The sequence below is a fragment of the Choloepus didactylus genome, chromosome 2 (assembly GCF_015220235.1).
Source record: "Choloepus didactylus isolate mChoDid1 chromosome 2, mChoDid1.pri, whole genome shotgun sequence".
Lineage (NCBI taxonomy): Eukaryota > Metazoa > Chordata > Mammalia > Pilosa > Megalonychidae > Choloepus > Choloepus didactylus.
Window position 1 is genome coordinate 51,089,488 of NC_051308.1, and position 27,296 is coordinate 51,116,783.

Genomic DNA, 27,296 nt, shown 5'->3' on the forward strand with positions numbered 1-27,296 from the left:
TAGAGAAAAATATGTCCATTTTATTGAGCACAACACTGACCATGAAGCTGGAGGAAGTGGGGCAAGAAAACTGGGGAGGGACAAAAAAGATGTACTTGTCTTTAGGGAGAGAAAGGGAGCAGAGGCAGGATTAGAATTACTGGCTGAAATTAAAATAGTCGACTTCCAATGTTGACCCAGTTGGACATAAGTGTGGAGGTGAACGGTGTATGCCCAGGATCTTGATTCCTTATGGTATCTAGTACAGGCTTTTTATCTATTTCACCTTGGAGGGTGTGGCACTGCTTTTATAGCGGGGCAGGAAGGGAGGTGGGTCAGAAGTGTGCCGGGGAGGATGCTGGCTGGGTCTCACGGCAGCTGGGAGCTAATCCTGGCGGTAAGGATTAGAACTCTGCGCAGGAGCTGCCTGTCATTCATGCAGAGGGCAGCCAACTACATTCATGTGCCAGTTCTGGCCCCGAGGACAGAGGCCTCAGAGGCAGGAGCAAGTGTGTACAGAGTGGGGTGTCTGGGTGGACGCTCCATATGGCTTTGCTCAGAGAAGGTGACACAGCTTGGCCAGTCCACTAAGCATTTCACGACAAACACAGATCCGGGCACGAGCTATCTACGCACACTGCACAGAGCCACAGCACGGAGGGTGTGGGGGCAGAGAGCAGGCAGCTCAGAGAGACCAGAAGCCAGCAGATGCCTCTCCTCCTGCCCTTGGGCAATGCTTCAGTGCGGTCTCCACAACTTGGGGCTCGCTCCTGGGGCCTGCTCGGATGGTCTGTCCCCAGGCCGCAGCAGACTGGCACTTCTGACCAGAAAACGCTCTTGCCAGGTCCTGCCCTGCTTGCTCCCCCTTCCTCCCTCTGCAGGGTTGACACCAGGTTTGGAAAGGCAGAGAGGAGTAGAACATCTCTCCTGCAAAGGAAAGGGGTTCAGGGTGAGGGAGGGGCTGCCACCCCATGCACCCCTCAGACCCTGTTATTTAGACTCTGGGGTGGGGCTTTCCTTCTCGGACAGAAGCGCTCCCTGAGCCCCCACCCCAGCCCACCCCCGCCCTGGCCCTCCTGCCCCTGGATCCCTCACCTGAAAATTACAGTGACACAGGCAGAGGCTCCCGGGATCACATGATGAGACAGACTCCAGTCTGCCCGGCCCGGCAGTGGGAACTGCCACTGGATTTAACTGGCACCGTGACCTCTGATTTGAAGTTCCTGGAAAGGAAATGAAGCCACAGGCTTTGAAGTATTTGAGGAAGGAATAAAAAGCTGGGGGTAGTTCTCCGAACCTGCGGCATCCACTCAGCTCTCCTACTGTGAGGTTCAGAAATTACAAGCCCCTGCAGAAAAGGCACCAAGACAATCCAGCACCCCTGGGCCCCCAAAACATGGAGGCCCCAGAAAACCCTCCAGAAATCTAATGCTCACCACTCACATACACCCAGTACTCTACACTTCTACACAGGCGTTTATAATTTCTGTTGCTTCACTGAAACTTTGTTACTTCTGTGAGGCAGGCTCAGCAGGTCAATGTAAGCTGATCAACCCCATTTTTATGATGCACAGATTAGAAACACAGACATTGACTGACTTGTCAATGTGCCCACTGCTAGTGAGTGGTATGGACAGGGGTACGGGGCTGGGATCCCTTCATTGACCCCCAGTGCAGAGCTCTATAGAGATGCCTCTGGGTGGGAGGGGTCCTTTGCTAATTTCTTATAGTCCTATTGCCTGAGTTCTCTCAGACCCAGGCTGAGCAGGTCTGGGAGCCTGTCTCTGGCTGAGAATACGTACTGTTTTTTGTTGGCCTTTTTGAGGAGCATGGGCTCGGAGCAGTAGGAGGACTTCCCTTTGCCTCCAATGCTCAGACAGCTGGAGCAGCAGCCACAGGGCCCCGTGGCCAGGGGCCCCTGCTGCATGGGCACCAGGCTGCTGCTGATGCGGAGGGAGCCGTTGATCAGGCAGTTGAGGGACCTGCCGCCGGGGGCAGTGGGCCGGGGACCATGCTGGCAGGGCAGCCGGGCCAGAGCAGGGAGGGCCACGCTCTGGTCCAGGGCAGGGGCCTCGGTGATGGTGATCTCAGGGGAGCTGGGTCTACAGGCTTCTGAGGCTTGAGGGACGGGCGGTGTGTTCTCCACTTCTGGGCGGACCCCTGTGCTGTGCAGGTTCATGTGCAACTTCCTCATGTGGTGCACCACAGCTGCTGCATTGAAGGCTTGCTAAGGAAACACAAAACCAGCCTCTTGACTTTCCCATCCTTAGAGGGCCACGGGGCTCAGGCTTTCCCTATGCCCTGTGGCATCCCGAAACCAATGTGCTCACCTCTCATTTCAGAGAGGATACAGGGAGCTCTGGTGTCTGCTGGGGTCTACTCCATGGAGATGCCCCAAGGAAAGCCCTCTGCCAGCCCCTGCCCCAACCCAGCCTCAAGAACCCAGAGCAGCCTGCTCAGGGGAGAGCCTCACTCCCACCTGGAGAGGACAACTTACCCTCCACTTGCTCTTGGCAAAGTTCTTCTGGATCTGGAGGCTGACTGATGGGTAGATGTCCCGGTGGAGGGCTGTATTTCCATCAATCCTGTGGATACAGGCTAGTTGGTGGCTATGGAAACACAGCCAGGGTTTGGGCAGGGGGCTGCTTTAGAGGGCACTTGGGTTGCCACCAGTTGTTAGCTCAAAACCTTACTCGGAATCGGTCTCCTCCTGGAAACTTTCCTCAATGAGGCCACCCGACACAGGCTGCACTTCTCCTGTTCCCTTAGCCCCTTCTTCTTCTTCACCCATCACTAAGTGTTCCTCAGATACTTACCACGTACACAGCACTGTGCTATCTACTAAGGGACTCAGACAAGTAAGAGACACAGATATCTGGAAGCTTACGTTAGGTGTGGAGAGTTGTTTTATTCCATGAGCTAGAGCAATTTCTTATAATTAATAAAGAAAGCTATAGGAACTTGGAGATAGAGGAATCAGGGACTTCCAAGAAGGTGCAAAGACCAACTTGGACCCTGAGGAATGTTACATACACGGTGAGAGGCAGGGCATTCTAGGTAGTGAAAATAGCATGGACCCAAGGTGTAGTTAGGAAAGAGCTTGCTACATGGAGTGGCTATGTGTAGTGGGCAGGGCAGGGAGAGAAGTACAGCTTGCAAGCCTACTTGGAACAGAGAAGGCTTGTTGGAATCCTGGAAGATAAGGTTGGATATAAAAGGTCAGGCCAGACTAGGAAAAACCCGGGGGGTAAAAAATAAACCCAGCATCCATGTAACAGGAAATGGGGACCTATTATAAATTCTTGAGCTGGGGAGTTGCATGGAAAAAAAAAAACAAAGGAAAAAACAAAAAACTATTTCAGACATTGTTTCCCTTCCTTACCAATTGGTTGTTTTGTGATTGTTGAATCACTTCATATGGTACATATGGGCTTTGGCCCCAGAGTAAAATGAAACTCTCAAGGATGAGGGCAGAGTTGCTTGCTCCCGGGTGCCTCATGAGCAGCTGGTCGAGTTCTCCAGCTGTGGGACAGACAAACACCCCGTGCTGACTGACTGCGTCTGTCTCCCGCACTTGACTGGACCACTCAGGTCAGAACCTGCTCTATCACATGCTGTTTGTGCCTCCAACTGGGCCTGACCAACAGTTGTAAGCTCCTTGGTTGCTACAAGAGTAAACAGCTCAGGGCAAGCAGATTCCAGGGAGACTTAAGGAGCCAGTGTGGTCTCTGGGGCCAGAAGGCAAGGGTCTGGAGTCCACCTCACCCCTCACTCACCAGGGGTGCCTCAAGGCCTTCTCACAGGTGTATCGCTGAGTTGGGTCTTTCTCCAGCAAGTGGCAAATGAAATCCTTGGCTAAGGGGAGCAATCAAAGACACAGTTTCATAGGGACCAGATTTCATGACTGATGGAAATTAACTTCTGGGCTGGTGGGTGGCAGTGAATGCATTTCTAGCTAATCTTCCAAAGAGGCAATTTTCAGCGTCTTAAAAAGAGAAAATATTCCAAACCACCTAACGACAACCCACCATAAATCACCAAAGAAGAGAGGCTCTAAGTAGCTCACCCACACAGCACTGCAGATACGTTCCTAGTCACGAGGCACCAATGTGCCTGCACACCACCCGTGTCCACATTTGCACAGATACAGGGCCCAGCACCAGCACGGGGACACACGTGAGTGCTGGCTCATTCCGGCTCTGATCTCCACTTAATAGATCCAACAAGCATGTATTACATTGCCTTACTGCATGCACATACATTGCATGTTCTTGGCCTTGGCATCTTTTTCCCGGTTTTGCCTGGAACACTTCTCTCAGCCTGGCTCTGCCCTCCTGCCCTCACATCTAAACTGCACCTCCACCAACCCTGATTTTCTAACTGTGGTTCTGCCTCCAGGAGAACAAAAAGCATGCATTAGAGGCAAATAATCTATCTAGCCTTTGAACCAGATGAAGATTTCAGCACTTTCCTTGGCAGCCTGTTCTAGAAAATCCCTGGAGACTTCCAAGAGCCAGGCTTGTCATCCTTCGTTAAACTCTTTTCTCTTGGCAGTCTCTGCCTTGAGCCTGTTATCTTGCCCTTCACACTCGCTGGCCTTACCTGACTCAGAAATGTCATCCCAGAATGGAGACTCAAACTCATAGTAGCCCTCCTTGATCTTCTCAAAAAGCTTAGACTCAGTTTCTTCATAGAAAGGGGGATACCCACACAGCCTGCAGTAGAAGAGGAAAGAGAATGGATGTCGAGTGGCGTCACCCTTCCTGGGCTCACCGCTCATCTTCCCCAGCCTCCCACCGTACACACAGGCAGGCTGTGAGGGTCCAGACCAGCGGCGGGGCCAGGAGAGGGGTCTGCCTCTGATTCATGCACAGGGCCCATGAGGTATGGAAAAGCTGGTCCTGGAATGACCCTTTGTACATTATCTCCTCCATCCCCTGACCCCTTTTCCTGTACTTCCCCTGACTCTTGGATGATGTATAAACCATCTTTAAGAAGGATGGTATAATGTTCACTTGGATATAAGTTTCACGAGCACAGGGATTTTTTTTTTTTAACTCTGTTAAAGTTCACTGCTTTATCTGTTAGCACCTAGCCCAGAGCAGACAGCCATTGCATAAATATTGAGAAAATGGATGACTGGGAGTAATTATTGAACGTAAAATGAGGGAATAGTGAACTGAACCACACTAAGAGGTCAACAGTAGCAGGTATTTTCCTAGGAGCAAAGGTTGTTATAGGCAAGGAGGGATGGTGGGGAAGATGTGATGAATAAGTTAGGAAAAGAAGAGACTGAGAATGTGCGATGAGAGGCAAAAAGGAGAGGCCCTGACCAGTGTCACCCAGGCCATCATTTTGCCTTGGGTGGACTTCATAGGACAGGAGACTGAGATGCTGGAATCTTGGGTCTGCCTGGCTTTAGAGCTTGACTTAGCTTCTTTCTTTTTTCTTGCTTGTGTCACTGAGTGAGACTCAATACATTTATGTACAGTAAATGGGGGTAAGAGTGACAGGTGGGTGTACAGTGGGTTCACACTAAGCTCTGTTTTTATGACCTGGTGGGATCAGTACAGAGGATGTTTTGGAGCTGTGTGCATGAGCATGTGCGTGCACATGCTTTGGAGGTGGATGCTGCTTAAGGAGCTGACATGGGAGGGGAGAGGATAGGGTGGGACGGCTCTGAGACTTCTCAGGAACCGAGCCAATGCCAGCTTCTACTCACAATATGTAGGTGATGACGCCAATGGACCAGCAATCCACAGCCTTGCTGTAAGGCTTCTGGGCCAACACTTCCGGAGCTGCAGCAAACCAAAGGCAGAGTCAGGGCTGAGGACAAGAAGAAAGGACTGTGGGGTGAGGCTGAGGGCCAGGAGCAGACTTAGGAGAGGAGGACTAGGACAGCCCATGGGACTGTGTTGTCTTAGGGGAATGAAAACTCCCTGAGGGCTGGGGCTGTTTCCCCTATCAGACTGGGAGGTCCCCCTGGCAGGGGCTATGACGCTCCCTTCAGCTTGGGTGCTCTCTGAAGGCAGGGCCCATGTCTCCCCCTTCAAATCGGGGGGTGGGGGGTGGGAGGGGGTGGGTTCCCCAGTGTAAGGGTTCTGTTTCTCTCATTAGACTGGGAACTCCCTAAAGTCAGAGGCTGAGTATCCCCATTAGGTTAAGAACTCCCAGACTCTGGGTACTTCCTGAGGGTCGGGGCTTAGTCTGTCCCATCAGACTAAGAGCTCCATGATGCTATGTGCCATGTCTTCCTTATCTATTTCTCCCAGATATTAGGGCTTTGTACCCAGTGGGACTCAATGCCTGCTGGTGAGTGACTGACCTCTCCTTCTGGGTGACAGCAGATCCTTTGTCTTGTGTCAGGGCTCTGCTTCTCACTCCCCAATCCCAGACAAATTATGCTTGCATAAGAGGGATTCTTGGATCCAAAGAATACTCTCTCGTGGCACCCTGCCTGCCCACCCCTTTTTGGAGGCCTTAGAAGCCTACAGAGCTGTTCAGGCAGGAGGCCCCACCTCTGCCAGTTTCTCAGGGTGCATCCTTAGGTGTACATTTGGGATCCCGTGTCTGCGTTTTTCAGGCCCAAACTCAGCACATTCAGCCTGCAGGCTCCTAACAGTTGGGGTGGAGCTCAGCTCTTCACTGATCTCTGGGTTTGCAACCTTGTCTCTGCCCCTGGGTAGCTGGGAAGAACTAGGAAGTCTGTCTGTAGGCGTGAGAACCAAAGTACAAGCAAGGGCTGTGGGCAGGGACTCAGAGGTAGACTTTCTTTAAAGATACAGGATTTTGGAGCAGTAGGGGTAGTTCCAGAGATAGATGGATTGGCAGGACCTAAACCTCATAAGTGAATTGTCTACCTGGATTGCCTCTGAGTTAAACCCTGTATCTCCCAACCATCCCTCTCTGTGATTGAATAGCATCCATGTGGTTGCAGGTAGCTAACTGGTCAACCTCCCTCCTGCCCCCAGACTCACCCACATAGCCTGGAGTACCACAGGCAGTGGACATGACGCCACTCTGTTCCATCTTGGACAGACCAAAGTCTGTGATCATGATCTTAGAATTCTCCTCAGGGGTGAGGTATAGCAGGTTTTCAGGCTGTGGGGGGAAGGGAAATATGCAGTGTAGGATACACATATCTTCTTCCTTACTTTTGTCTATGATTTCTCAGGCAGCTGAGTTCTGGGCTCCTGTCTTGAAGCCAAGCTCATCTCTTCTCATTCTTCCTCCTTTTTCCTACTTACATATGCACTACTGGCACCCCAGCACCCAGTCTTGCTTCTGGCCTTGATTTTTCCCTGCCTTATAGCCATTTATGAACCTATCACTTTCATTTCCAATCTTTCCCTCCACTCATCCCCAACTACTCTGGGTCTATTTGATTTTGAGAGGACAAACCCTTGGTTAATCAGCTCTGATCTCTCCAATGTCTGTGCAATGCCTCATGCAATACAGACCCTCAATAAGTATTCAATGCACTTGATTTTGGATGTGGCTGGGTTCAAGAAATGTGTGGATTATTTTTGTATTATCCTCATAGGGTGAGGAATAGTGAAAAGTTCAGGAAAAGATTGAGGTACAAATTAAAGACTCTTGAATCATCCAAGATCTGTTTAAGGAATTTGAGGGTGGAAGGGGCCTTAGGAATCAACTAATCCAACTCTCATGCTATAGAGCTTAGACTTCCCATGACCCGTGCAGATTCTCAAGGTGTCACTATCACATTTCCACCAGAGGAACCATCTCTTTCATATGAATCTTTTCAAAGTATTCAAAGCCTTTGCACCTTTAAGTCTCTGTGTACAATGCCATTCTCGTGGAGGTATTTCACTGCTGACAAGACTTGCTGGATCACCAGGCTGGCATCCTTCTCTGTGTAGACGCCCCGCTCCAGGATCCGGTCAAAGAGCTCCCCACCGGAAACACTATAGGCAGAAGGGACAAGCAGGAATCCAGCTCTTATTTCAGGTCAAAGGAACAAGAATATATTTGATCTGTAGCCATGGGGAACCCAGCTGTGGTGGAACAGGCAGGCACCCGTGGATTGTGATTCCAGGGGTGCAGGGAGGACTACTTCAGTCTCTGAACAGCTCTTCCTGGGAGTCATCTCTTTGGGCCAAACATTGACCTTTCCATGGAAATTTCCTTTAAGATGGAAATGCCCTTGTTTGGAGTCACACAAGAAGCCACCAGTCCTTTAGTGCTGTCTTCCTTCCCAGCCTAGGACATGGGAAGCCATGATGAAAGAGAGAGGTGAAACGATATCGGAGCAAAGGAGGAAAGGTGGTGCAAACGAGACTGACTTTTCTTGTCAGGATTTCTTTCCTCATCTTGGAAAATTGTGCTACTTAAAGCTGGAATTGTGGGATGGGAATTGAAAGGGTGTTTTGAGGCTCAAATGGTATGGTATCTCAGGACTCAGGAGAAATTAAAGATCAAAAGATCAAGCTTGACCCCCATCCCTTGAAAACTCCACATAGCTTCTACCAACAAATACCATCTTCTACTCACTGGGGCCACACAGCATAAGAATAACGTCACTTTCATATGAATCTTTTCAAGTATTCAAAGTCAGTGAAATGTTCTCCTGAGGATTTCTCTTTTCCAGGATAAACTTCCCCAGAATACTTCAACCATAAGGGTTTTCCTATCTTTCCCCTTGTCCCCACTGTTCTATGACATTAGATGTGGATATTGCACATGATAGCACCAAGCAGGAATGAGGGAATATAATTTCTCCAATAAAATGTACACCTTTCCATTTCTTTTGTTTCTACCTTTAAGCTCTGAACTCTGTGTAGGAGCCGGAAACCCACAGCCCACAAGGAAGATGTTCTTTGTACACAAACAAAGAATAAATCCTGACTCTAAGTGGCTTGGGTCCTGGAGCTGGTGCTCTAGGAAGCTTGGTGGCTTCTTGCTTGGTGACTTCCAAACCTCCCCTGAGCCATCTGAGGGACTGTGTGCTAATCCTGTTGAGTCAGCCTCATTAAGGTGGCACGTGGTCCCTGTTCACCTGTCAGTGCTGCCCTGGGCTTTGCCACTTCATGTCTTTGCCCACCTGCTACCGCTCTCCACCAGGCCTCAGGTGAGCCCAGGAGTTAATAGGCTGCTTAGGCCTCAGTTAGCTCATTAAAGTTTCAGGGCATCAGAGGAATCTGAGGGATCAGGTTGTCAGTCAAAAACCACATTGGGTTAACCACACTGAAATTGTAGAGTGGTGTGTGTGTGTGTGTGTACTTTATAAATCAAAGTATCTCTAATCCCAAAGCTGAGCCTTCAGGGGCACAAACCAAACCCTACCAAAGTTGCTCTCTGGCAGAACCCTTATCTGGATATGACGATGACCCACAGAACTTTGTAATGGGGAACTACTTCTACCCTATAGATGGACACGCAGAATCAAAGCCTGTTTTTCACTTTGGATGGCTCTCTTCTGAGAAAGTCTTTCTTTATATTGAATCAAAATCTATAGATCTGTGGCTTGTAATCTCACAATAATTTTACCCTGGGGTGATATTAAAGCATTTAACATCCAGTTTGATTAGCATGGACTGGTCAGAACAGACTCAAGCGATGGTGCCAGAGAAGGGTTCTGGAAGGCCCTGCTGCACCATGCAGTATCCCTTCAGTTGCTGGATTGTGCAGAAGTCCAGAAAGTCCCAGGGGAGGGGCCAGGGCAGTAAGGGAGCATGGACGGGTTGGCACAGCAGCTATTCGTTGACCAGTAGGGAATGTTTTAACAACTGGCGAGATGTTCTGGTGTATACCCAGCTTTACCCCTCAGCCCATACAGAACATGCCATGACCAGAAGCATACTGGGACTAAAAGACTCTTGACATTTCAGAGCCATTTGAACTAACTTTTGATTCTTTCAGTCACCACCGTTCCCTTACCAACTGCCAACCTTGCTAAGCCCCCCGGGCCCCACCAGCCCTCTACAGAGGTAGTGGGTCACCTTTCACTTACAGCTGCATGACCAGGTAGTAGTGAGTGGTGCTCTCATAGATGTCCTCCAGGGTCACAATGTTTTCATGCTTAATCCTGGGGGAAAAGTGAGTGTCATGGTGAAAATTCTGTGATTCAGTTTGGTCTGACAAAGAATGCAGACTCTCGTTTCTGTTAGAAATTTTTGATGACAGTGTATAGGAAGATTGAATCCTTGTGAAGTCTTCATAATGAGCAGGCAGTCACAAAGAAACCCCACACAAAAGATTCCCAGGGTGATGTTCAGTCCATATTTGTTGAAAACAATGGATCATGCTGCCTTCAGAGAACAAACTTCTCATTGTTGCTCCATGAATTTCTTTAAACTTAACCAAGAGAGAAAGTTAGAACTGAGGAAGGCTGAGGGACGACCTGACACAAGATGATTAACCAAAATGGGGTATCCAGATCTCCTTTGGAAACACTGCATGAGGAAAGTTTTCCACAAGAGGGATTTAGGTTAGCTAAGCCTCCTGAGGGGTGACTATGGGGCTATGGAGTGAGTGTTACAAAAGCATTGTTCTGGGAGATAATGAACAACAAGGCAGATCTAGTTTTTAGGGTCAGTTCTGTGGAACTCCTTAGATCAATGATTCTCAACCAGGGACTATTTCCTCCCCAGGAGACATTTGCCAATGTCTGGAGACATTCTTGATTTTCAAGCTGGGGTGAGGGTGTTCCTGGCATCTAGTGGGTAGAGGCCAGGGATGCTGTTAAACATGCTACAATGCACATGACAGCCCCACAACAAAGAATTAGCTGGTACAAAATGTCAGTGGAGCCATGGATGAGAAATCCTACTCTAGATGACCTGTGTCTTGGTTTATTAAGAGGCTGAGACAGCAGCCATCATATTAGCTGATGGTCTTGGCTTTCCAGACAACAATTGAGTGAATGTTTGTGCAGGAGAGAAGTGTCTAAGAATTTTTACTCACAGGGGTTAAGAATTTAGATTCTGGGTTCAGATCCAGTTCAGGCACTTAATAATTGGGTAACTTTGGCTGGCTTTCTTAAATCTTCTAAGACTCCATTTCCTTCTCTGTAAAGTACACCTATCTCATCAGGTTATATTAGGATTCAAAGCGATAATGCATGTAGAATGTTTAATACAGTGCCTGGGGAATAGTAAACACACAATCAAAGTAGCTATTGTAATATTTTAGGGATTTCTAAAAATATAGAACCATATTTCAACCTACAGTTAGCTGATGGATTCAACTAAACTCACAAACTGACAAGGCTAACTTTAGTTTATTGATTTATTCACCCACTGAACAAATATTCATTGAGATCGACCTTATTAGGAACTGGCAATGCAGTAATAAGAAAGACCACTGTAGTCCCTGTTCTCAATGAGTTTACAGTCTCCCTCTGCCCTAATTTCCCTGGATCCCAAACCTTTATCTCCAACATCCTACCAGCCACCTCCATGTAGACATGGATGGCCACCTTTATCTGATATGTTCTAACCAATTTCTTTCCATTTCCTCCAAGTCTATACATCCTTCTTTGTTCTTTCCACCAAGCAATGATATTATCATCCATTTACTCACTCAATCTCAGGGTCATTTTTAATGTTTTTCTCTTCTATTCTCTTACCAGCCAACCTCAAAACAATCACTTTTCTCTCTGAAACATCTCTTGAATCCAGTCTTCTTGCCACCTCATGATTCTGCCACCACCCTTGCTTGTATTCTCAAACCTTTCCTAGATTATTGTGAAAGTCTTGTAATTGGTCTCTCGTCCTCTAGGCTTTCATCCTCCAATTCATCCTCCACCATGCTTAAGAAGGATAGCTCTAAAATACGAATCTGATCATGTTATTCCTTAGTTAAAAATACCTTGATGACTTCTCTTTGTACACAGAATAAAGTCCACATTCTTTGCCATGGCATCCAACACCCTTTATAATCAGCTTCCACTTCACCATTTGAGTTTCATCTCCCATCCCTCGATATGACTCACTCTAAGTTCAGAGGCTTCCAGTGCTAACTCTTCCCTACACAGCCCTTGCACTTCCCTGATTCTGCACTGAAATTTATGCTACTCTTGACCTGAATTTCCTCTTACTTTTCCCTTTGGATACTGTCTCTCCTACCTCCACAAAATTCTGTGCATTCACCAAGGTCACTCTTCTTTGAAAATCCATCCTCATAAAAACACACACAAAGGCAAAATGAATCCATACCTCCTCCAAATTCTGCTGTCTGCTAGTGTGACTCACAACTGATGGGATTCAAGTTTATCAGGGCACCTCTCTATCTGACTGGAAAATGTTGGGTTCCTGAGGGAGTCTCCTCCTTGTGGTCCTGATGTCCAACATACTTTTGCTACATCATAGGAGCTCCACAAAGGGTTTGCTCTATGAGAACTGCTGTAAACATCTGATGCATCATGATCATTGGGGTACAAAACCTACATTTCCTTTGGTATAAATTGAGGCTAATTTCCAAATCTTACACTGCTTCCTTAATTATTGGTACTTACTGGTATCAGCCCTAAATTGATTTTTTTTCCTTTGAGCTAATTACTCTCTGGCCTATATGCACAAACCAGCTCTGTCACCAGTTACTTGTCAATTTGCTTCAAAAAAAAAAACCAAAAATCAGCCAACACAGATGTCTGACTAAACTGAGCTGATTGGTCAAACTAACCAACTCTGTCAACTCAATCAAAGGGAGCAATGCCATTGGGTGTGGAAATACAGCTCCAGTCTTTCCAGAAGATAGTTTATGAAGGAAATGTGATCCCACGGTTGTATCTGAGCAACCCCAAGACCCACTCACTTTTTCAACACAGCGATCTCATTCTCCAGGCTGCTGTCCCGGAAGGCAGGTGACTTCTTGATGCACTTCAGGGCAAAGAGCTTTCCAGTTACCCTTTGTTTCACCAGGAAAACTTCTGAAAAAGCTCCTCTGAGGAGAAGACACCAAGAGATAAACCTGAATAGTGGCTGGCTAGAGAACATTGATGGAAGAAGAACGAAACGGTAGATGACAGAACGTGTGGCTGATAGTTTCCACTGTCATTGTGGCACCTGATTAGCTGTATTTGTGGAAGGGCCCACCTGACATGGCACTGTGTTCTTTCTTTCTATATCATATAGGAAGGAAAAGACCCCACCACAGCCTCACAGACTGGGCACGGGTGCTATTTCCTGGTTCCTTAATTTGGGAATGGCTCCCAGAGACGGGGCTTTGGCTTTGGAGTGATTTCTTCATTGGGTAAACCCATTAAAGAGGGATCAGCACAGAATCAGTTCACTTCATTCCCAATATGGCACGGTGTGGGCCTGCTGGGATCGCACCTGGAAGTAGCATTGGGGTACGGGGCTCAGACATGGTGAGAGAGAAAAGACTCTTCTATCAGTTTTAAGGGGTGAAAATCACCCTGACCCAATTATCAGAGGGCAAAATAGCTGAGCTTTCTCTCTTTCAGCAGGACTCACAAGAAGGAAAGACAAACCCCAACAGCTTGAGGGCCAGTGTCACTGTGATAGGCTTTCTGCAGATGTAGAGGATAGAAGCAGATGAAAACATAGGTAAGTATTACAAATTACAGACTTTTTGTTGGAAGGGGTCCCCTGGGAACCAGGCCATCAGAATAGCGGTTTGCAAGCAGTGGATGCTGGAGCATCATTACCCATGTTAGAATCTCAGCTTTTTGTGGGGCAAGTTGCTTAACCTCTGTATACCCAGTTTCATCATCCGAAAAATGGGAGTATCGGTAGTATCTAAGTTATAGACTTGTTTAGAAAATTAAATGAGTTATATGTATATGTAAAGTGCTTAAAGAACTCCTGACCTCTATTAAACCGTATGTGTTAGATACTACTACTATTATTAGTAGTTGTATTATTAATGAATACCATTGGAGGGAAAGACACCTAGTAGTACAAGAGGAACAGAGTGTAAGTGAGGACACAGCTGAGCCTCCCTCTCCTCTGCCATTCTCCTGGGTATTCTAGAATGAAGGCTGGAAAGCAGTAAAATTTTTATAAGGACTCTAAAAATCTGCCTTAGCAAATACTTGGTGTTTCCTGTGACTGAGTTTCCTGTTTCCTCCAGCTGCACTTGGAATTGAATTAATCAGAGACTTCAGAACTTGCTCTATTCATCCTTTCATTCACTCAGTCCTTCCACCAAGATTTATTGAGCACCCACTGCCTCCTAGACGCTTGGAGATGAAAAAAAAAAGGTGAGTAAATGTTTCTGCTCTCGAGAAGTCCATAGGCTAGTGAGGAACACAGACAAATAAGCAATTAAAATTTGATTTGAAAAATGCTATTAAGCATTCAGTGAATGCTTGTTGAACTGATGGAATCTAGTTTAGGCACTTTGATCAGTATTGGTTTAGCTTAGAATTGAGAGCAAGAAACAGACATACAGATAAACACGGGGCATTCTGAGACCACAGAAAATGGACGCTTAAGACAGGGCTTCTGGGTCCTATCTCACAAAATTCCTGTTTAGCAAGTTTGAGACCAGGAATCTCTTTTCTTTTTTCTTTTTTTTTTTCATTGACTAGGCTAAGACAATATTAGGGAATTACTGTTAATTTTCTTGGGGTGGCAATGATATTGTGGATATATAAGAAAATGCCTTTACTCTTAGAAATGCAGACATAAGGATACAGAGGTGATGTGTCATGATGTTTGCAACTTGCTTTCAGATGGTTCAGAGAAAAATGTGTGTATGTGCATGTGTGTTTGTGTGTGTAAAACAAATATAGTGAAATGTTAACAACTGTTGAATTTAGGTAGTGGGTATATTGATGTTCTTTGTTCTGTTGTTTCACCTTTTCTTTATGCTTAAACATTTTCATAATTAAAAGTTAGGGGATAAGCTCCCCAGGAGACTCTTGTGTCCTCCAGGTTTAGCAGCCACTGTGGCCGACTCCACTGCCTCCACCAGGGAAGGGTCTGTCGTGTTTTGACCACATTGTTGCCAGTCCTACAACACTAGTCAGGGCAGATAAGAAATAAGGTCTCACAAACCTGGGCTTCCTTCTCCTTCCTTCTCTTGATTTTTGGTTTGCTAAGCAAATCATCTCTGATTTACTCATGGGCTTTGCCCTTCTCCTGCCCCAAACTCCTCTCTAGCCACCTGGTCTTGGCAGAGGCCCTTGATGGAGGGTCAGCACTAGTGCCCAGCAGCACAGCTGAGCTCCTCCTGAGTGTGCAGAGCCCTACGCTTGCCTGTAGACAGAGGGCCCAGAGGTCTCTTCTCAGATACTGTGAGAAGTATTGCTCCTACTCCTTCCTTCTGGCCGTTACATAAAGGATGTTAGCATTTTAGATTCTTCTTGCAACTTGTTCTGATCTCAGTTGAGAAATTAGCTCAGAGCTTCCATGCTGGCTCCTCTCAGTCTGCAGTGAGAGTGTGGGCAGTCGTCATTGCCTAAGGTCATTGTCTTCTATACCGGGCAGAGTGGAGATAATCTTAGCCAGAATTGGCTAATGAGAAAGCTTGCCTGGACAGCCCCCGACTGCTCCTCACTGACCCGGCCCAATTAACCCCGACTAATTAGCCGACCAGGAGGGGTCTGAGGAGGTGGGGCCTGGAGCTGCTGCCTGCCTGTGTCTGTGTCTGCGTCAGAGGCTGCCTGCTTTCCCAGAGGAGAGGTTTGGAATAAGAGGGGTGTCAGCTCCAGACAGCTGTCTCTGGTCTGCAAGCCACGTAATCATTGTCAAGGGGCAGGCACAGACGGCCCCAAAGACTGGGAGATGTTTGGATTATAACACATCTTTATTTTTCCAACACAGCCAAAGCACGTAAATATGGAGAAGGGATGGTGGTAGTGGTGAGCTGATTCAGGTGTGGTGTAATTCATCAGCTCTCTGGGCCTCAGGATCCCCTTCTCTTTCTTTTATAGCCGAGGATGGGGTTGGCCCGTTCACTGCTGGGGGAAATGAAGAAGCTGGGTGAGGAGGTTCAGGAATCTGCGGAAGTGGTCCAGAACTCCTCTCTCAAGACCAGGGCAAGAACTCACAAATTGGCACAGATCAGGAAGTAGGGTAGGGGTCACAGAGGGTGGGTCAGAAGGAGGCAGAAACTGGGGAAAAGCGGCTGGTATTCCCTGAGAGCTCCAGTGCCTTGAATCATCCTCTGTATCACCACAAGGTACCCTTCCCACACCCCATCTCCAAGGCCATAAAAAGCTATTGAGATTATGTAACAGCCAGCCTCAGTCCCAGTTCACCGCAACAGCTCTTTCCTTTCTGACTCCCTGCAGCAAGCAGCCCAGCCCCAACCCAACCCGGGTCTCCCAGTCCGAGTACTTACGATCCCAGCACTTCCATGAAGATGAAGGTTTTCCGGATGTTGGTGGTCTGTTTCTTCCAGGAGCTACAGTCATCTTCTTCCTTTCGGCCCATTGCCTCCAGAGTTGAAACTTCCGGGGATGCTGTGTTTGAAGAAGGAAGGAAGAAAGGAAGGGAGGGTGGGAGGAAGGAAGGGAGGGAAGAAATGGTTCTCAATTGAGATCAGAACAAGTTACAAGAAGTATCTAAAATACTCACGTCCTTCGTGTAATGGCCAGAAGGATTAGGAGTAATACCTGATAATTGGCAGTAAGACTATTCCCCTTACTTGCTTTCTTTAATTACTACAACAATGTTTTTGAGTGTCTGCTACATACCATAGGGCTAGTACAGTGAATGCAAAATCAGTAAGGCCCAGTCCTGCCTTCAAGGAGCTTAGAGTCTAGTAATGGAAACTACTTTGTAGCACATGTATTTGTTAAGGGCAAGGATACATACATGCACAGCTTGCTATGGATATACCCAGTCTTGAGGAGATCTGAGCTGAGCTGAGGCATTTCCTATGTTATCCAGATGATTGTCAAGGTGTTTATTCAAATTAGAGAGTCAGCCTGACTTCCTTTCTAATACAGAACTCTGCCACCTCTCCCAGTCATTCTTACTCCTACCTCTCTCCTAGTTGTTATGGTTTAAATGAATGAATAAAAGAATGAACATTATATTTCCTCAGTGACTCCTACAATATTTAGCACAGTACTGGGCAAATATTAGGTATTCATTGAAAATTGAATTGCCTTGTGTCCTAATTGTATAACAGAGTTCTAGAGTTACAATACCTATTCATCAACAAATATTCATTTAGCACCTACTATGTGTCAGGTGCTGGGTCTGTACTGCTGGACAAAATGGATGAAGGTCCTGCCTTCATGGAGCTCACAGTCTAGGGGAGAAGACAGGCAGTGAGCAAAGAAACGAATACATATACAGTTACAGATTGTGTGGGGAAACCGTAAAAGAATAAACCTGAGTTTGTAATAGAGAAAACAAGAAAGGTCTTCTTTAGATAAGGTGGTCAGGAAAGGCCTCTCTGAGGAGGTGATATTTAAGCTGAGACCGGAAGTTTGTGAAGGGGGCAGCCAAGCAAAGAGGGCATGGAGGGGGAATAAAACACAAAAACCCAAAGGGAGGAAAGAGCTTGGTGTGCTCCAGTGGCTGAAGGGACAGGGTGGCTGGAGCGGAGTGAAGCAGCAGGGAGGGTGGCATGGAGAAGTGGGAGGGAGAGGTGGGCAGGGGCCAGATCCTGCAGGGCCTTTTTGGCCTTGTTAAAGATATTGGATTTTATTCTAAGTGAAATAGGAAGACACTGAAGGATTTTTAGCAGTGGGGTTAAATTACACTGTTCATGTTTTAAAGAGGTCACTCTAGCCACTCTGTGGAGGATGGAGTAAAAGAGGGTAAGGGTTAATGCATGGGAAATAGGTAGGAGGCTATTTCAAAAGTCCAGGAGAGAGACGATGGTGGTAGTGAAGGAGAGAAGTGGATGGACCCAGATAGAATCCGGGGCCCCAATCTGCTGGACTTCGTGCTGTGCTGTACGGTGGGGCGGGAGGAGTCCAGGATGACTCCCATGTTGCTGGCAGGAGCTTCTGGGGTGATGGGGCCCTTCCTGAAATTGTGAATACTAGCAGGAGGTGTGTTTTTGGGGAAGGGTGGGGGGAGGGAATCTGACCTAGTGCCCCCCTGTTACAGCTGGATGGTAGGAGCACTAAGGGCCTGGGAATGATGGGTGGCATGCCATTTCTGCCAACGCCCTCCCCGCCATATTCTTTGGACCTGACAGAGAAGTAGGAAAATATGTCTTACAGCTGCCTTTCTTAGGCAATGCTTCTTCTTTCCCACTTTAAAAAATTGCCCATAACACCCAGAGGGTTTCCAATAGCTTAGCTTTGGAGGTCAACCTAAGTTCACATCCTGCCTCTGCTAGTTACTAGTTAAATGGCCTTAGGCAAGTGACTGATCTCTTTGAATCTATTTCCTCATCTGTAAAAAGGGAACAAAACATGATTGAGGTGAAGGTTTAATGAAATAGTGTACATAGAGACTTAGCACATCACCAAACATAATATATATTACTATAGACATAATATTTTGGGAATATTGCATCAACATATTTTCATCTTGGTTGGTCCCCAATTCTAAGTCTTCTATGGCTCCCATATCACTGGCCACATCTGGAGGGCTCATGTCATAAAATAGCTTCCATAGTATGGAGGAAACCATTAACATTCAACTGTGAGGCTTAGAGACCCAGGAATAAGGAGAATGTGACACCATAAGGTTCCTGCTAGAGAGTAAGACGAGGTGGAAGGACTGAGCATTTTGCTCTAAGTGGATCCTGGGAAGGAGATGGGAGAGACAGATGGTGAAATTGTCAGAAGCACACATTTATGCCTTCTTAGAATAGAACATCCAGTCAGGAATGGGAAAGACTGGTGACGTGGATGGGTGGGCTTCCCAGGACCCTGCTGGTGGGAGTAAGTCTAGAGTACACCTAAAAAGAATTCTGATTGCAAACATATATAACGTAGCACTAAGTAATTAGGAGGACAGGCATAGGGGATAAGGGTGAGTCTGAGACAATGCTTATTTGATGTTCAGGGTCTCTAGAAGTTCCCCAGTGTGGTGCTGGAGCAAGCTTGTACCAGCTCATGACAGCCGACTCTGCACATCTATTCCCGCCTCCATATTTAGCGCTCTCATGCTATTAGCTGGAAATTGGCCATGGTGGGTGTATTTACACCATGGAAACAAACACATGCTACAAATCATCACCCTGTACCCCCACCCCCACCCCAAGAACCGGTTGTTAAATATTTACCCACTCACCACTGCCCATGGCTCAGGGGAGTGGATGTGGAGGTGCTAGAGGGCGAGTCAACTCCCAGGGGCCTGGGTTGGGAAGAAGACAGGGCTACAGTCAGGGCTTCTCAAGTGGAAGCAGATGGCTGGGATCAGGGCCTCTAGCGGAGTTGTCAGCATGACCCCCTAAGGGCCAGATGGGGCCAGTCACACCTCAGAGGTCACCAGTCAGCAGCTTCTGGTGAGATCCCAGAGTCTGTGGGGTTTGAGGTACCTGATGAGTCTGAGGCCTCTTTTGCCCATACTTTAAGGTAACGTCAGTACCTTACACTATAAAATGCCACCTTGATATAGAGCAGGAGGAGGAAAGGCTGTGCATTTTCCTTGCTACCTGGTGGGGTGGGAGTTCATTAGAAAGATTTTATAGGAAGTAAAGAAGCTATATTTTCTTTGCACATTTTGACAAAGTATGCAAATTTGTGACCCAACTACACAATAAATGTTGGCTATTATTATTTAAAAAGCATTTGAGATGCTCAGAATTCCTCAGCATTTGATTCAACCAAATGTCAGTCTGGTGGTTGTCTCTAGTATTGATTTGCCCCATTTGTTGATTTGCTCCTTTCTGGCAGGGTGGCAGCCCAGAGGGACTCCAGCAGCACAGGGCCCAGTCACTAGCCAGAGGAGATTCACCAACACTGGCGGGATTGACCTTTGATTTTGAAGGCACCATCTCCAAGGCAGAGACAAATGGACCTTGACTGCAAGAGGCTATTTTGGAACAGGTGAAATATTAAAATGGGAGTATCTTTAGCCAGGTGCTATCCTGCAGATTCTGAGCCCCAAATGTAGCAGCTTCCACTAATCAGGATGCTTGGCATCTGGGCCTGGATCAGAGGCTTCTTACTGTGTAGATGCATTGCAGATGCAAGTCTTGAAGAAAGGAGGGCATGAGGGTAAAAGGTGGACGCTTAAAGGAATGAAATCAACAGAGTCAGTTTATCTGTCTCCCTCTGTGTCTCATCCCCTCCCTCCTCTTCCCCTCTTCCCCTTTGGAGAACAACAGGCTGCAGATGCTGCTTTTCAAAGTGAGGAGCCAATGAAAAGCTTTCTTCCCAGCTCAGGGATGGGCCATCAGCTGGGCATTGGTCACTCCCCCTTCCAGAGCCCCATGGAATCACTGCCTGCTCTCCAGGAGGCATCCCCACCTCATTAGCAGATCTGTACTCACTGTTCCTTTTTTCCTTGTTTCTCTTAAATAGCTTAAAAACATAGTATTCTTAGCTGAAGCGAGGCTGGAAGAGAAAACATCTTTCCCGCCCACCCCTCCTCCCATACACTCAATTCTAGCAATTTAGTTCCATTGTCAGTGCAATGTGGAAAACCTAGGAGCCCAGATCTGAAACCTCCATACTGGTCCTTCATTTCCCACCCCTGCTAGGCCTTGAAGAGGTCTCAAGGCCTCCTAGGCCCTGAGGGGCAGAGGTCTAACGGTGGGCTCTGCGAGGTTGCCCCATATTCTGTTGTTACATCCTGCCTCTTTTAGGTAAATTCCTCCCCCTCCTCCGAAGGGGTTGACTTCCACAATCTAGACCCTTCATAGGAAAAGAAGACAATTTCTGAGAAGCTTAAATCTCCAATATTGCTCTTGTTTGTTTACAAAGTACTCCCTACCTCTCACTCTTTCCAGCAACAATTTCCATTTTTGTTTCAAAGCTCAGAAAGAGCCACTGCAAACTTCTGTGAGGCTTAGTGGTGATTTCCGATGTATAGCTCAGGAGCCGCCATGGTCGTTGCCATTTGTAGCTGGTTCAGGCTAGTTCAGGACCCTCCTATCGCATCAGGGCAAGACCTTCCAGAATATTCTACAAAAAAATGGCTCCTGGAAAGGAAATGGCCTCATTCTTGGGACTATCTTTGAATTGTGGAGTTAACACTCCTTCGTTTAGCAAGCATTTATTGAGCACTTCCTGTAGACCCACTGGAATAACTACAGAAATTTCTATGATATGATCCTGGCCTTGAAAATGCTTATCCTCAAGTTGGAGAGACCCTACAGGTAAATAAACACCTAAAAGCACACGCCAGTTAATGAGAGCTGGGATATGAATGGGCTGGTTGGATTGGGGCCAAAATGGTTCTGAGGTTGATTGCAGCCATCTGCTCATGTGTCACTTTTTGGCTGCAGACTGTGCGCTCCTAAAGGGCAGGGACAATGTGTTACTCATCTTTGAATCTCTGGTGCCTAGTTCAGTGCCTGGCACATACTAAGGGTCCAGCCCACATTTATTAGATGAGTGAATGAGGAAGAGAGCCCTATGGGGTGGGTTGATTAGGGAAGGCTTTGTGGAAGAGTTGGAGGGTGATGGAGGGTGGGGGGATGTATTCTTTACATTGCTCTAGAGGGAAACCTGCCACCAGAGCCCTGAGATGAAAAAGCCTGGGCTTTCCTCTCTAAAGTTCTGCTGTGAGCCTCTGCCCATTGCAGAGAAATGGAGGGGCAGAATGGCCACAGAAGGCAGCATCTTCTTTCCTTCCTTCCATCATCATCACTTTTGGGGCAGACAATGTGGGGTCTGGATTGCAATCTGGGGCCCATTCCAGAACTCCCCTGTAACACTGGAAGAGGCCTTCCCTGACTATTCTAGAGTCCACCCCCCTGCCCCCATCCAAACTTACTCTCTATCATATGAGCCTGTTCCTTTCTGTTTTCCTTCCTGTTTCCTGCTCCTATTATATGTGACAATCTGAGATTATTTGAGGTTGGTCAATATCCTCACTAGAAAGTAGCTCCATATGGGCAAAGACTCATCTTATTGTCTCCTCAGGGCCTAGCACAGTGCCTGGCTCCTACTCAGTGCTCAGCTGGAGTTTTTGAATGGTTTTTCTGGCCTCTTGGGGGAGGATTTTGCAGCAGAGGAGGAGAATGCAGAGGGGAAAGCTTCTACTAAAGAGCTGGCTGTTCTGCCTTGGGGTGGATGCTGTCTCATAGTGTAGGCCTTTCCCTTCTTCTGGGGATGGGCTTATGATCCCTGTTGGCAGCACGCCTGGCTACTTATGAGGTGCTGGTGAGGGATGCTTGGGCTGAGAGCCCAGGATGCAAGTGCCCTTCACGTGTTCCCTGCATGGAGCTTCCTTCCACTGTCCTTCTCTCCTTACCAGGCTCAGTTTGGTCCCAGGAGCAGCCCTAGTACCAGACAGAACTGTTAGGTGGATGAGGTTTGTCTGCAGTGGCCTCCTCATTGCCATCACCATACCCTGAAGGTACCAGGCCACCTCATGGCCCCACATTGTCCTGGAACTCTCTCTGGACCCCCACTCCTGCAGCCTGATCTGCATGATCTCCTCTACCAAAGTCTCCTATTGCGAGTCACAGCCACCTAGGGCCCTGATCTGAGGTGCTTCTTTAATAAATTCACTGGGCTAATAGCTTAAGAATGTTGCCCCTCCTAGAAGATGTCCCAGAGTCCTTTAATCCAAAGGAATTCAATTGGATTCAATATTCAGACTGATGTATGTTTATGAAATCGACAGTAGTGTTCCTAAATTGGACACGGACAAACCAGAGGAGAGGGGGACAAGGAAGGAGAGAATCCATTCAGTAGCACATCTGCAGCCTTCAACCTACAGAGATTAGCTGACTCGTAACCTTTGGGAAGAGCCACCCTGCCTTCCTCCATGCTCTCACTTGAGACTTCTGAGCAAGGGATGTGAGTCCTCTAGGGCAAGATAAGCAGGCCCCAGAGCCTTCCCCAGGGGCCTTGCCTGGCTCTTTTACCGAGGAGTCTCTCTGCCCTAAGAATGCTTTATGTTCTCTGCTTCCAGGGTTTTCCATTCTTTGGGAGCATGACTGGAAAAGGCCTGTGACCTCAGGGCGAGGTTATCAACTAGATCATCTTTAATAAAAATACACTCTCTGTCTTTATCCTGGGGTACAGAGAATCATGGAAATATACAAATCACTTGGTTAGAAATGGGATGAAATAAAAGGCTATAGCTGAGAAATCTTGCCCAGATTCATGGTGTAATATAGAAAGTCAAGTCCCATTTCCTGGACCCTGGCCCATATTGAACTTCCCAACATCCTTTGGGTTGAGAGGCAAACTGGAAAGAAGCAAAGTTCCTGGCTCTAGTCTTGGCTTGGCAGTGAGGTGCTGTGCTGCTCCAGACAAATGGCTACACTTCTCTGGGCTTCCGTCTTTCATTTTAATGAAAAGAGGAGATTGGACTTGATTAAGTTTCTCTGAAGTTTATTTCTCAGAATATTAGTCCTGGGAGATTCTCCATGAACAGCCAGGAATTGCTGCCCATTGTGGGCCCTTTTGGAGATTCATGATCCACATTACCTTATTAAAGGCACTGAGGACTATTAAAAACACCTGTTTAATGCTGTTTAACCCGGCATTTCCCAAACTTACTAGATTGTGAAAACCTATCTCCTGGTAACATCTATTAACACCCAGAACACACTTGGGAAATGTGCACTAGGCCATCTCTGAGGCTTTGTGATTCTCCATGAGCTGGAGCAGTATTTCAGGTTTCCAGCACCCCGCTGCCATCAGTCACAGTCTGCCTTCCTTGTGCTTTCACAGGCACATGGCTGGGTCTGTGTTTGCTGTCAGAACTCATTTCCATTTCATGTGTTTCAACCCAAGTGGGTCCAACAGACTGCCACATCCCAGGCCCCGGACTCTAAAGGCTCATAGAGACTTCTGGCTGAATAGAAGCTCCAAGGAACATCCATTCTCCAGCCCTCTGCTAATCATTGAAAAGGCCAACTCTGCACATCAGTTTCTGTTTATAAAATCTGCAGAAGAAGATTTTTCAATTGCCTCCTGCAGTTTATTTCAGGCTCAAACCTGCATTGAAGTTTAACTGGAATCACTCCTGCTGCAGTGACAGGCCAGATTTCATGAGTTTGCTTAAGGTTTATTGTATGCCTCTCATAGAGGAAATGAAGAGAATTCTCTAGGGCTTCATTTGGTGGTTGAGAGGTCAACCCATAGGGTGTGGTTTGGGACCAGCTGTGCTACTTATTCTAATGGGTGCTTAACCACAATGGGCCTCAGTTTCCTCATCTGCTGAATGGGAATAATGATCCCTGGTCTATTTCTCAACATTCTGTGCAGATCCAATACATCAGTGGGCATGAAAACATTTTGCAACCTGTAAAGTACTACGCAGTGGGCTTGCATGGTAGCACATGGACCAAACCCTATGCACTGGGGAAAGAGACAGAGAAAAAAGTAAATAAGGGTGAGCACGATTCAGCAGAGGGAATCTCCTGTTCCCTCAGCTGGTCTTGGCTCCCACGTGCCTCTCACAGTATGAGCATCTCATCTCACTGTGATTCTAGTGTTTAAAGATACATTATTTTTCATGCAATATGTCCCTGATATGCAAAGCCAACTACTTCATCTGGTACTCGACCAAGGAAACAGAGAGCTTTTGCAACACTGAAGGAGAAATCGACTGTGCTGGATTTCCCCATGGGCAATATGCTGGGCTCCTTTGGGGAACCTCCTTAAGGATTTTTCAAGGGTGATATTGACTGTGTCACATGCTGTCTTTAAGGCTAACTCCCAATGCAAACCATGCCTCCTTGGTACAGGTGTGGGGCTCATTATTTTTAAACAGTCCGGCCAGGTACTCAACTGTGGCTCCTGAAGGTGAGAGACTGGATGTTCACCTTGGGAGAAGGTGCAGAAGAAGAAAAGATTGAGCTCAGGAGACAGGAGGACAGTGACAAGATGCTCTGTATTACCAGTCTTCCCTCTGGGAACATGGGTTTGACAATCACTGACAGTCTGTGCAGCCCCCCAGTCCCCATGGGCTTGTTTAAATGCTGGCAGAGCTCTCAGCCCCAGCCCCCTAGCCATTGACAGTGGCTGCGAGCTTGCAGTTGTAGCACCAGGCATGCAGTCTGTTTGCAGACTCACCCCCTCCCCCTCTCATTCATGCTGCAGCTCATTCACTCTGCCTGGCTCTGGCAGGCGCAGCCGTCACTCGCGCTCCGTGTGGCAATTTATTTCTGGCTGTGTGTGCGTGTGTGTTTGGGGCAAAGGGAGCGAAGGAGGCTCTGTCCTCTTAGAGGGGCATTCTTTTCCGTTCCAGCTAGAATTGCTCCCTGACCTTATAGCATCCTTTCAGGTGGATGGAGCGCCTGGGCAGGCACAGAGCTAGGCACTTTGCATCCATCATCTTATTGAATGCCTCATTGACACCTTTCAAGGTAGGTATCATTCAACTCCATTTTATAGATGATGAACTGACGGGTAGAGATCTTAAGTAAAATGCCCCAAATCAAACAGATGGTAAACGATATAGTTGGGCTGGGAGCCCCGGTCCATCAGATTCCAACACCAGTCTCCTTATCACACTGTTCCATGTTATCTGTCTCCTCTTTTCTGGAGGTGGTTGCCAGGATTTCCCTTACATCCACTCTCATTTTTACTGTGCTTTCATGCAATCCCAACACTTGACTGATTCCTCCTGGAACACTGGGCTTGGCTGATCTGGGCAGGGCTGAATTTCTGGAGCACAGAGATTTCTCAGAATTGAGGCTGGGGGCACCATGTTCCTTGCCTGCATCTCTCTTGGCTCCAGCTCAAACCTTTTCTCACTCCAACCTCAGTCTTCTCTCCCAAAGTTTTGCCCCATCTTTCTGAAGAGTGCTCTTTACTCACTTACTCACACACACATACAAACACACACACACTCACACCATAGCTTTTTCTAGTGTCATGGAAAGGTCACTGAATTTGTATCAGTGTATTCAAATGCTGGCTCTACAGTATCTAGCTTTGCAACCCCAGGCAAGTCATTCACCCTCTTTGAGCCTCAGTTTTCTCATCTGTAATAAGGGGGAAATAATACTTGCCCCACAATTTTTTGAACTTTTCCTGGAGATGACTAATTAAAAGCACATCATAAACTGTAAAATGCAGTCCCCATATCAGGTATTACTAAGCACTTCGTGTTACAGTCTATTTCAGACCTCGAAACTGACTTCGGTCCTTGGGTCAGTAGGAATGACAGGGATCTGGCTCTATCTCTGGCCTTTGATCTGGGAAAGATCATCTCCTGACCCAAGTCAGCACCAGCTTGACTTTTCTAGACCCTTCCCAGAGGTTTTATTTGCCACCCATTAATCTGACTCCAGAGCAGGAGGCTGGCCAGCCATGTCCAGCAGCCAGACCACTGCTGGTCCTGGCCGCAGCCTCCGGGAGACTTAGGGTTAACGTTTGTGCGTCAAAGCAAAGTTGCGTGGAGAGAAGGGACCACAGTGCGAACGGGGGTGGTGGTGGTGTTGGTGGTGAATCCAGACCTTCTTTTAGCATCTTTGCTTGAGAGCTAAACTAGGGAAGTTTAAAGACAGAAAGGAGACAGGTGCGCCCCTGAAAGAGGCGAAGGAGTAGTCTTGTGACTGACAGCATCACCGCGGCTGAGTTGTGCATCTCAACGCAGGCGGGGACACAGAGCCCGGAGCCTGTCCATGGACCCTGCCAGGAGAGACTGAGGCTAATCATCCTTCCCTGGGTTTGCAAGAGCCACAGACAATTTACTAACCTCTTTTTCTCCTCACCGACTCTCCAAATCTGCCCAACAGCCTAGAGAGGCAGGCAGAGCGGTAGTTACTCCATTTGACAGATAGGGTCAGAGAGGTTAAGAGAGGAAGGCTGAGCAGGAGTCTTGGAGGTCCTGACATCCTATGGATGGATGGATGGATAGATGGGGCCCCTCCCAGGCACAGAGCCCCATAGAATTGTCCTTAGAATGCAGCCTGCAGGCAGGCATTGCTGGAGGGGCATATACAGATATTTTGCTCCCCTTTCCCTGCCCAGAAGTGCAAAAGGGTCCCTCTCAAGCTAGCCTTGGAGCGGTGGCCCACCTGGACCCCCCATTCAGACATCTCCCCATTCAGAAGCAGCTACAACTTACCCTTGATACTACGAGAGTCAGGAAAGACTGAATGGGGCTGAAATAAATGCCCAAGTCACTCAAGAAAGGGTCCCTTCAAACCCACTTTCTAGGCACCACATGCCCCCCACCAAGCAAGGAAACCCCCTAAAACCAAGAAAAGAAGCAGTTACATCTTACCCAGGGACTCAGGCAGAATCGTGCTCTTGGCGCTTCCACTCCAGCTCCTACAGGTCTGTGAGGATTAGCTGCTTCAGTGCTTTAACAATAAACTGAATTAAAGGG

At 47.5% G+C, this 27,296-nt stretch overlaps 1 protein-coding gene and 1 long non-coding RNA gene across 5 annotated transcripts; one reads left to right on the forward strand and one right to left on the reverse strand.

Moving 5' to 3' along the window:
* Positions 1-27,296, reverse strand: CAMK1G (calcium/calmodulin dependent protein kinase IG). Of its 3 annotated transcripts, none has more exons than XM_037824806.1 (13): positions 27,192-27,296; positions 16,255-16,375; positions 12,757-12,885; positions 9,953-10,027; positions 7,769-7,907; positions 6,957-7,080; positions 5,702-5,777; positions 4,582-4,694; positions 3,756-3,834; positions 2,477-2,564; positions 1,782-2,206; positions 1,075-1,202; positions 1-906 (listed from the first exon to the last, which is right to left on the reverse strand). In XM_037824806.1, exons 2-12 carry the CDS (start codon positions 16,344-16,346, stop codon positions 1,112-1,114), a joined length of 1,431 nt encoding a protein of 476 aa, XP_037680734.1. In that variant the 5' UTR covers positions 16,347-16,375; positions 27,192-27,296; the 3' UTR covers positions 1-906; positions 1,075-1,111. The 3 variants fall into 3 exon arrangements, with proteins under 3 accessions (XP_037680734.1, XP_037680737.1, XP_037680736.1); XM_037824809.1 differs by lacking the exon at positions 27,192-27,296 and adding an exon at positions 20,766-20,899; XM_037824808.1 differs by lacking the exon at positions 27,192-27,296 and adding an exon at positions 17,102-17,178.
* On the forward strand, positions 13,435-19,871 carry LOC119526035. Of its 2 annotated transcripts, none has more exons than XR_005215067.1 (3): positions 13,435-13,511; positions 14,038-14,167; positions 19,724-19,871. It is a non-coding gene; the product is annotated as an uncharacterized LOC119526035 (long non-coding RNA). The 2 variants fall into 2 exon arrangements; XR_005215068.1 differs by lacking the exon at positions 19,724-19,871 and adding an exon at positions 16,205-16,335.

Coding starts and splice junctions, on each gene's coding strand:
- CAMK1G (XM_037824806.1), bottom strand. CDS start 16,346: ATGGGCCGAAAGGAAGAAGATGACTGTAGCTCCTGGAAGAAACAGACC. Junction 5,778..6,956: donor TGGTACTCCAGGCTATGTGG/GTGAGTCTGGGG, acceptor GGTTTGCTGCAG/CTCCGGAAGTGTTGGCCCAG. Junction 1,203..1,781: donor AAAAAGGCCAACAAAAAACA/GTACGTATTCTC, acceptor TTTCCTTTCCAG/GAACTTCAAATCAGAGGTCA.